The sequence below is a fragment of the Podarcis melisellensis genome, assembly GCF_964234715.1.
Source record: "Podarcis melisellensis genome assembly, chromosome: 4".
NCBI classification, from domain to species: domain Eukaryota; kingdom Metazoa; phylum Chordata; class Lepidosauria; order Squamata; family Lacertidae; genus Podarcis; species Podarcis melisellensis.
In genome coordinates, this window is record NC_138531.1 from 85,056,394 (window position 1) to 85,067,573 (window position 11,180).

The 11,180-nt window shown below is 41.8% G+C and overlaps 1 protein-coding gene across 1 annotated transcript in view; it reads left to right on the forward strand.

The window, feature by feature from the left end:
* LOC309369190 (stromelysin-1-like) overlaps positions 1 to 3,415 on the forward strand; it is a 13,296-nt gene extending 9,881 nt beyond the window's left edge. Inside the window, exons 9-10 of the mRNA XM_081909953.1 lie at positions 615 to 715; positions 2,160 to 3,415. Of these exons, the coding sequence (XP_081766079.1) occupies positions 615 to 715; positions 2,160 to 2,266 (208 nt within the window). The 3' untranslated portion in view covers positions 2,267 to 3,415. The remainder of the gene's footprint in view (positions 1 to 614; positions 716 to 2,159) is intronic.
* Positions 3,416 to 11,180: the final 7,765 nt, after the last annotated feature.

The following is an 11,180-nucleotide window of genomic DNA, read 5'->3' on the forward strand; positions in this document are numbered from 1 at the left end:
GATAGATAGATAGATAGATAGATAGATAGATAGATAGATAGATGATAGATAGATGATAGATAGATAGAGATAGAGAGATAGATAGGTGATAGATAGATGATAGATAGGTAGGTAGATAGATAGATAGATAGATAGATAGATAGATAGATAGATAGATGATATAGGGATTGATGATTCATGATAGATTCAAATATATGGCTCTGTTTTATTGTTCAAATCCCATTCGTTTTGGGAAGATTGACAGAATTTACTGTTCCCCACGGAGTGTCCCCAGGATTAAGTTCCACACATTTATTTGAGCTGGTTTAGACCCTTAAGGTGCCTTCATGAGCTATGGCCTGCGGAGGAAGTAGCATTGAATGAGACCCACCCACAAATACAGAGAGTGCTTTCTAGCAGTGATTTGCATGGTTGTGGCAGCCAGAAACCACATGACTTCTTCCCACATGGCTGTAAGAAGGAGCAGTTCTAAGATGGATGCTGTTCAGGGATTCACAAATCCCCTCCCCTCAAAAAAAGAATATTAGTAGATGGTGGGCAAAAAGCATTGCTATCTCAAATAGTGCTTTGTTCGTGTACAAATGCCTTCCTTATTATTATTATGTTTAATTCAGATATGATGAAGCTAGCCAAACCATAGACAAGAAACCCACGAAAATAAGAGACGGCATCCCAGGTGTTGATGGGAAGGTTGATGCTGCCTTTCAGCATAATGGTAAGTTGCCTCTGACATGAGGACATATGAAGTGATTCCAGCCTGGTGTGAACCTTGTGATGTGTACAAACAGGAAATCCCCATGTTCTGGGTCAAAGTACCCATATTTTATTATTGATTTTTTAAAAGGGGGCAATCCCATTCAGGGGTGTAGGAAGCTGATTCAATGATATACCCATTGCATCTGGGCAACCCAGTCAGATGGGTGGGGTACAAATAAATTAATTAACTCTGGGTGGCTTCCAACAGGATATTAAAAACACAGCAAAACATCAACAACTTCCCTAAACAAGTCTGCCTTCAGATGTCTTCTAAAAGGCAGATAGTTGTTTATTTCTTTGACATCTGGTGGGAGGGTGTTCCACAGGGCCACTATCGAGAAGGACCTCTGCCTGGTTCCCTATAACTTCGCTTTTCACAGTGAGGGAACCGCTAGAAGGCCCTCGGTGCTGAACCTCAGCATCTTGGCAGAATGATGGTAGCGTCTGGGCTCCTTCAGGTATCCTGGGCCAAGGCTGTTCAGGGCTTTAAAGGTCAGCACCAACACTTTTAATTGTGCCGGAAACATACTGGGAGCCAATGTATTATTATTATTATTATTATTATTATTATTATTATTAAGTTAAAGGTTCTTCACTCTCCCTGCTCTGTCTATATCCAAATCCAGAAGTTCCAAACCACTTCTGGTTGTCTCTGTACCCCTTTATCTGATTCTGATGGGTGCCGCATTCACAAGAGTTACTGTGACATTAAACACAATTAAAATGCTTTTTTGAAACATCCCTGACCCTGATGGCCAGTCAATCTTCCCATAACTCAAAAGTGGAGTATCTGTCTTGCATGCAAAAGATCCCAGGTTCAGAGGTTCGTTCCCCAGCATAGGATTGGGGAAAACTCCTACTGAGCTGGATGGACCAAAGTTCTGAGTCAGTAGAAGGCAACTTCTTCTGTTCCCAACAAACCATAGAATAAGCCCATAGTTGCTAATCAAGGTCTAAAGGGCACCATAATAATGAGCAACTCCCAAGGCTGGATCTTCAAAATACATGTATGAAATTTTAATACTTATCTAGATCATGATGTGAAGTTTGCTGTGCATATAAATTGCAGCTCTAATTATGCCATTTTATCCCCTTTCCACGAGATTAGCAGCAGATCTATAAATGTTGTGCCTATAAGATAGTGCTTATCGATGTCCTCCGGGAGGCTGCTCAAAGCTGTCCCCCAGTGCTATGCAGACGTAGCAGTTAGTCTGACAGCAAACACGGTCAATAGCAGGAAATTATCCCTTTCGCGTTCACCATCTCTCCACCCCCATGAAGCCAATGTCCCAGCCATTGCCTTTTGCACTAGCCAGAGTTTCCCAATACCTCAGCATGTTTTCCTTTTCATATTTCCTTGCTGCATGTAACTTATAGTAACTTGACTCTGTTTCGTTTTATAGGATTCTTTTACCTCTTCAGCGGAACAAATCAACATGAGTTTGACCCTAATAGCAAGAGAGTTACTCGGATCACAAGGGCAAACAGCTGGTTTCCATGCAGAGGTTAAACCACTGACGGTACAGAAAACAACTGTTCAGTAATAATCATATTAGCACTGGTCCACTGAAACTGGTTATATGTTTATAACGCATACAAAAGGCAGCTACTTTTTATGACTACATGTGCAGGAGATCCAAACAGATGCAACCAGAGCTGTCCTTGAAATTTCAAACTTGGAAGCTGGCATACCAATTAACGCGGCCTCCGTTATCCATATTCTGGTCACTTCCAAGTGGTTTAGACTACTGTAAAGTGCTTTGTGTGGGGCTGCCTTTGAAGAATGTTTAGAAACTGCAGTTAGTACAGGACCCAGATGCCATATTACTAACTTGAGAATGTGTGTTGAGGTGATATTATACCTGTATTGGGCCAATTGCACTGGCTCCCAGACTCCCAGTGCTGAAATGTATACCAGTACTGTCTTTTCTGTATTTTTGTGATGACCAGTGTTTTTTAGCAGATAAACTTGACTGACTGACTTTCACCAATGTTAAGTGCCACTTTTTGATGACTGCAGCATAAATGTTCAGTCTGTGAACTTTGTGCCTGACACTTGCATAATATTCTCATCTTTTTTATTCCATATGTTGACCGCTGGCGTTCACACATACACATATCTAACCTTCACCACCTTGACATAAATGGCAGCTGACTGCGGCTGATGGGAGTTGTGGTCCAAAAAATCTGGGTTGATGAAGGCTGATCTATACTAATAGCAATTTCAGTTCTCTACATAGCCAGAGCAGTACCATCCATACAGCAGAATGGTGAGGTTTTATACAAGTTAGAGTTAACCAACTTGGAGATCCTTGGATGGGGAGCAGTCTGTACATTAATTGAGCTACTAAATAAAAGCAATAAACCCAAAGTTCTGCAAAAGGTCAAAAAAGTTTTAGGGAGGAAAGTTGAAGGGGAGAGAAACCCCCTAAACGAAGACTGAGCAAGTTCAGTAGCCACAAAATGGGGGAAATGGAAATCTGGGTTGAGATGGAAAACAGTAACCTGGAACCAAGAGCAACCCATACTGCAACATTTTGTTGCAGGCCCCATTTCTTTGTTTATCAGTGGACATGTGGATTTAGCCCAGCAGTTTGTATGTACTTCTTTCTCACATGATGTTTGATAATTCATGAATAAAGTATTTTTTGTTTCCACATATGCGGACTACGTTTTTGTTGCTGTTCTTCAACATGGCCATTTTTGCATATATTTCGGAGTCTATCAAAACAACTGAATATGTTACCCTAAAGAGCTGGGGCCTCACAGGCTGTTTAAACTATTTAAACTCAAAGCATTAAAAAGCATGAGTTATTTTCAGACACATAGATTATGAAAACCAGAAGGAACCACTAAGGCCATCTGGTGTGATGTTCTTTTTAACATAGTCATAACATTTTGCCCACTGTTTCCTGCAGTGAATACAGATTAGTGTGTCCCCCCCAAAAAAATTATTTCAGACCCAATAAACTTGGGTGGAAAGCTAGGACATATAATGTGGAAAGGTGTCCTAACTTCAGCTGACAATTTCAAGTGAGATAAAATGACCACTTCCGTAGTAGAAGTAATCCAGTAAATAATTCTTCTTCCTTAGTAAGCAATGTTTAATACCAACATACTGCCAGAGCCACAAAACATTATACCAAGCAGAACTTTCCATTCGACAGTTGTGTTTGTTTGTGCTGACAATTAAATGCATATATTATTACTGGCTTGGTTACCTTCTTAATCTCACTTACTGGGAAAATGAATATATAATAGTCATAAGGAATCCTGGGAACTGTAGTTTGTTAAGGGTACTGGGAATTGTAACTCTGCACAGTCAGCACGCTTAACGAACTACAGCTCCCATGATTATTTGGGAGAATCCATGACTATGATAGCAGTCTAGTTTTTAATGTATTGTGTCAGAAACAAATTGAATTGTATTATCTTCCCCATTTCTATGTCCCATCATTTCTCATGAGAGAAAGAGGAAATTTGTGGTTTACAAAAAGCCTATTTCACTATATGTTTTGACTGTTTCTCAGAGCAGCTTTTGATGAGAAGATTATTTCCTCAAAGTCTCAAGAACAGATTGCACTCTGTCATTTCTCTGATTCACATAGCCGCGAAGTGGGTTAAAGTATGGATAATGAGTTCATTTCTCACACTTGGGCCTTGGATGAGAAAGTCAAAGTGCAAAGGCAATCCACGCACCCAGGACCTCTGGGGACATTTCATTCTAAAAGCAAAAAGGTAATGGTACCCCTACCGTTAGGTCCAGTCGTGACTGACTCTGGGGTTGTGGCGCTCATCTCGCTTTATTGGCCGAGGGAGCCGGCGTACAGCTTCCGGGTCATGTGGCCAGCATGACTAAGTCGCTTCTGGCGAACCAGAGCAGCTCACGGAAACGCCGTTTACCTTCCCGCCGGAGCGATACCTATTTATCTACTTGCACTTTGACGTGCTTCCGAACTGCTAGGTTGGCAGGAGCAGGGACCAAGCAATGGGAGCTCACCCCGTCGCGGGGATTTGAACTGTCGACCTTCTGATCGGCAAGTCCTAGGCTCTGTGGTTTAACCCACTGTGCCACCCGCATCCCTTCTAAAAGCATAGGGTGTCCCTATTTTCATGCAGAATGTTGGAGGGTGAGCCCTAACCCTGCAGGGTTCCAATCACAGCGAGTGTCTTATGTGCTTTCATTACCTCTCGACATTTTTTGGGTTTTGGAATGAAAAGACGCAGCAGGCACTTCTGTTACTTTGGCAGGATGGAAGCCACTGCAAAATGGCTTCTTGCGCAGAAAGAGGTAAATAAAAGTAGCATTTCATAGCTTACAAGGAGCTGATTATTGGGAGTCAGAGACCTTTATCTATTGATACAGAATGATGCTGTTGGTCAAGGCTGCCTAGGAAAAGAAAAAACAAAAAAAATTCCTTCCAGTAGCACCTTAAAGACCAACTAAGTCAGTTCTTGGTATGAGCTTTCGTGTGCATGCACACTTCTTCAGATACACAGTGTATCTGAAGAAGTGTGCATGCACACAAAAGCTCATACCAAGAACTGACTTAGTTGGTCTTTAAGGTGCTACTGGAAGGATTTTTTTTTGTTTTGACTATGGCAAACCAACACGGCTACCTATCTGTAACTAGGAAAAGAAAGAGTGTAACAAAATGGGTCCTTGCAACACAATCTTGCAACGTATAAAGCTATATATAACTATACCACCAAATTAAAAAAAATGTCCAGTAACACCTTAGAGACCAACTAAGTTTGTTCTTGGTGCAAGCTTTAGTGTGCATGCACACTTCTTCAGATAAGTGTCCATGCACATGAAAGCTTATACCAAGAACAAACTTACTTGGTCTCTAAGGTGCCACGGGACAATTTTTTAAATTTTTATATATATTTCGACTGTGTCAGACCAACACGGCTACCTACCTGAATCACTAAATTAAAATGTGCATGTTAAGACATTGGCCACTAGATTCATTCAGAGCTTGTCTCCTTAGTTTTATAGCAGCAGCCCAGAATTTAGCCACTTTTAAGGTAATCTCTGATTCCCTTTCTTCTATTAGATATTTTAATCTGCTTGGTTATTGTGTGTGAGATGAATGCTTCAAATAAATAAGAAATTTGTTTTGAAGAAGAAGAAGAGTTTGGATTTGATATCCCGCCTTTCACTCCCTTTAAGGAGTCTCAAAGCGGCTAACATTCTCCTTTCCCTTCCTCCCCCACAACAAACACTCTCTGAGGTGAGTGGGGCTGAGAGACTTCAGAGAAGTGTGACTGGCCCAAGGTCACCCAGCAGCTGCATGTGGAGGAGCGGAGACGCGAACCCGGTTCCCCAGATTACGAGACTACCGCTCTTAACCACTACACCACACTGGCTCTTTGAGATTATTTCAGGCGGGCGACGTTATTTCCTCAATGTTTCAGAACCAGATGGATACATATCATCTCAACCATAGCATGTCCTATCAAAATCTGCTCATGAGAGAAAGAGGAAATTTGTGGTTTACACAAAGGCTATTTGACTATATGTTTTGACTGTTTCTCAGAGCAGCTTTTGATGAGAAGATTATTTCCTCAAAGTCTCAGGAACAGATTGCATTCTGTCATTTCTCTGATTCACATAGCCGCGAAGTGGGTTAAAGTATGGATAATGAGTTCATTTCTCACACTTGGGCCTTCGGTCTGATTCAGCAGGGCTGTCCTTACATTCTTAGGAGAAGGTCAAAGTGCCTAGGCAGTGCACACTCTCATGACCCTTGACCCTGCAGGGTCTGATCACAAGGAGTGCCTAAGTGCAATCACCATGTCTTGTGCAGGTCATTTGTGTAACGCATGGAGATCAAAGGACATACCAACGGTATCATGCGATGATGGAGGAAGAGCCACGAACATGGCCTCATTTCTAACTACATGCATGGAACCTCTCATGTGGAGAACACATAGTAGAGACTTAGTTTGGTCCTTGAATTATTGACTCAGCCAGTTTGCCCAACTTCCGGTTCTTTAGTCCTCCATTTTTCTTTCTCCAGAGGTAGAAATGAAAGGTAACCATAGAAACAATGGAGAAATCTATACTTTTGATTGGGCCCTAGCATGCTTAAACAAACAAACAAAACACACATAGTAACCACTTTTGTTTGCTAGTGACACAAGATCCATTCCCAGAAAACGAAATGGGTCTGAAAATTTCAGGTTCTCTCTGTTTCTCATTATTCCAATATTAAGTTTTGTTGTCCGTGTTTCCACATTGGTTTGCGAATTTTAAAAAAGCAAGTCCCCATAAAAATTCATTTTATGTGAATTTCTCCTAATATTCATATTTTTGCAAAGTAATTTCCCCTAATATAATGAAATTTTGGGTTTTAGTCTCTCTCTCTCTTTCTCTCTCTCTCTCTCTCTCTCTCTTAGCAGTGTGTCTGAAGGTGACTGTGGAGGCCAATTCTGGATCCGCACATCTTTCCACATTGGGGACATAGGTTTCTTGGTGGGAGTTCATCCCAGTGAGGATTTGCCAAACGTGCCTTCCTCTTAGCTTGTTATTCCCTTTGATCTTGAATTTGTGCTACTTCAAAACCCACAATGCCTTTGTAGAGGCTATTCTCATTACTATATGCATTCCTGTGCACACTGTACCACAGTATATGCATTTTTGTACTCTAAACAATCCAGTTTCTTTCAGTTAATGATGCCATGTCTGGATGCAAGTGACGGTGTGTGACGTGTCAGAAGATGGTCGAGTGTTTTGTTTTTCTCTGACTACAGCAGATTAATTATGTTGATAACAGTTTGTATAATAACTCAGTGGTGTATTCTTTGCCCACGGGCAATACTGTCTCAGTGTAAAGGTGTGACTACTCTTAGGATGAACATCAAAAACAATAGTGCCTTGTTTTAAAAAAGAAAGTACCCAATTAATCATTTTCCTAAAAATAGAATCATTGGTGTGATTCGTTTGGAATCATTTCTTTGCACAAAGGTACCCAAGGTTTACTACAACAAATTAAATTAAACCCTTTTCTATTGAGAGAAAAAAAAGAGCAAAGGAAAAACCCTCCCAGATCATGCCCATCTAGACCATCATCCTGCTCTCATGGTGGCCAATCAGATGCTTGTGGGAAACCTGCAAGCAGGACTTGAACACAAGACTTGAACACAAGAGCCATCTCCCCTCCTGCACTTTCCAGAAACTGGCATCAGAAGCCAGAGATGCCAACATCACTGCCTCCAACTGTGAAGGCAGAGCATAGCCATTATGGCTAGTAGCCTTTGATAGCCTGGTCTGCATGGTTAACCAAACAATTAAACCCCTGCATTGCAAACAATTATCAGTAATATCCAAGGCAACACGATGACCAAGTACAACAATGTGATGTCAATATAAACTCTTTATATAATCTATACAAAACACTGAACAGTATGAAATATATGAAATGCACTCTCTGCAAAACCAAATAAACAGAAATCTTATAAATCTCTGAAGTCACAAAATATGCCCTCTTGAAAACATAGAACCAAATGAAAGTCTTATAAGTCTCTGAAAGTCTTTGTAGACTATGCAAGTCTCTGAAAGAAGCAATGGGTCAGATTCTTATCTGGTGAAAACAAGCCATAAAGCTTTGTTTTATGACGTCCAACGCTGCCGAAGTGGTCTGCAAACAGACGTAGTGGACAGTGATTCCGGATATAACCACTGTTTTGTGGAATTCTTCTTCAGCACAGCAGAAGGATACAGAAATGCTTCATAAACTGCAAATGAATTATTGAAACAATGACCTGCATATGCATGGTAACTTACAATAACTCAGATTATTATAAAACTGTACACATGAATCCATCAAGAGTGCATATTTTGTGACTTTCAGAGATTTATAAGATTTCTGTTTATTTGGTTTTGCAGAGAGTGCATTTCATATATTTCATACTGTTCAATGTTCTGTATAGCTTATATAAAGAGTTTATAGTGACATCACATTGTTGTACTTGGTCATCGTGTTGCCTTTGGATATTACTGGTCTGCATGGTTGGCATCCGTCTGTCTCAGGAGACAATGGAGGAGTGCAGCTTTGGGGCTGAATTCAAACTGTGGGAAGGTTGCAGCACCTGCTATGGCCGGAGAGACCAATGCGGGAGAGATATGTTTTGTTGCAGCTGGGGCAGATGAAGGTTGTGCTGCTGCAGATGCACCATGGAGTTTCTTCTCACTGCACTCCTCTCAGTGGTCATTCCTCCTCTGGTCACACAACCTGACTGTCTATCTCCAGGCACTGTGGTCATCTGCAAGGGATTTCCACATGGTTGGTGTTGTCAGCCTTCATGCCACATTTGCAGACATCTTTGTAATGCAGAGTTGGTCCGCCAACAGGCCTAGCGTCTGATTTGTCGTTCAAGTTGGTTGGCATCATTGCCTCCGATGGAAGTGAGTTCCGTAGTTTAACTATGGGATGACACTCACCCATTATTACATTTCTATGCTAGCTTTCTTCCAAGGAGCTGGATCAAGCCAAAGATATTCCAATGTAAACCTCCAGCTTTGCTTGTGATGGTGCATTGTGAAGCACATTTAGCTGTGTGGCAGGATTTCCACTGGGATATAGAAATGATGTTCATCTTAGCAAGGGAAGACTGCTTGTCTCTGCTCTTCTTGCGCCCATGAGAACATAAGGTTTGCTCTTGCCTGAATCAGACCAAGGGTCTACCTAGTCCAGCCTTTTGTTTTGAACCATAGTCAGCCAGATGCGTCTCTAGAAATCTCTGGAAATGGAAAAGCAACTCCTATTGTCTGCTCCCAGCGGCAGCTGCTTTTGAGAAAAGCTCATCATCCTATAATGCCTTACCCAATAATGAATGCTTCAGTTTTTCCCAGTTTACTATCTTTTAAAATCCAGCCTCAGCCTGAACTGATCTTTCCAATGGACGCTAGCACTGGACTTTCCCACAAGTCTGGGATATGTCACAATGATGTGTTAATGCCTCCTAAGATAAATAGCACATATTTCAGTTCATCCGTCCCGTGCTGTCTGTTCATGCTTTACAAAAGCACAAAGGGCTTATATATTGGCCTGTTGCGGATGGTGGTTCAAGACTTTGTAAGCCATGATTTATGAAACCTTAAACATTAGGGCAGAGGTGCTCCCCTTCTCCCTCCTTCCTAATAACCTGGCATGGGGAACTGCGGTTAACAAACTAGGAAAATAAGTCAAGACGTGACCCTGGCTTGCTTACTTTGTTTCTTAGCCAATATTAAGGCAGAGTTCCACAGATCAGACATAACTGGGAACTTTGGTTTAAGTCAATCCAGAACATCATACATAGGAAAGGTACTATACTGGAAGAAGGCAGTGTACTGGAAGAAGCAAAGATCACCAGTGTTGAAGCGATGATTCTTCAACATCAACTTCGTTGGACTGGTCATGTGGTTCGGATGCCTGATTATTGCCTCCCAAAGCAATGACTCTGTTCCAAATTTAAAAATGGAAAGCGTAATGCTGGTGGTCAACAAATGAGGTTTAAAGGCTCTCTCAAGGTCTTTAAATGTAGTATAAACACCGACAACTGGGAAACACTGGCCTGCGAGTGCTCCAATTGGAGAACAGCCTCTACAAAAGCTGTCATGGACTTTGAAGACGCTCGAACTCAGGGCGAAATGGAGAAATGTACTAAGAGGAAGGCACGCTTGGCAAACCCTCACAGTGATCAACTCCTGCCCAGAAACCTATGTCCCCACTGTGGAAGGATGCATGGATCTAGAATTGGCCTCCACAGTCATTTACAGAGTAACTGTTAAAATCGTAATCATGGCAAAGCTCGTGCAAAACAGAATACAGTGTAGGGTTAAAGAAGAATATAGCACTCTGCGGAAGAAGGATTAGGAGAGGAGTGCTTACTCTGTTGCCTGTTGGGGAAATGATTTTTCCAAACTGTGATGTTCTGTTGTGGGTGTAGATGTGCACTCTGAGATTGTTGGCTAGAAAAGAACATCTTATGTAGTTCTAATAACACCAGTGACGTTTAGTGTAACTGCACTTACTTTACAACTTTCAGATCTCTAGGGAGAAAGAGGCCTGCTTAGGGGCATGTGGGGCAAAAATGTTTTCTGTAAAATGAAAAACACTTCCTTGTGCGATTACCAGATTGTAGATCGAGGTGGGGAAACGGAGACCTGGGGGCCATATACGTCCTTCCAGACCTCTCTATCATCCCCCGCCCCAACATGCCGAAGAAGAAAATCAGGATGTGCTTCTTTGGGGACAGCACTCCTGCCGAAGCTAAGAAACTTGTGAGAGATTGCGCTCACTCCCCCCGCAAAAAAACAGGTATCTTTGTGAGGCACGCTCTTGTGGAATCCAAAACATGACATCCCAGGATCCAGTCAGAAGCTTCTGCAATTCTGGGATGTCATCATCATCAGAACTATTCCGCCTGGCTTT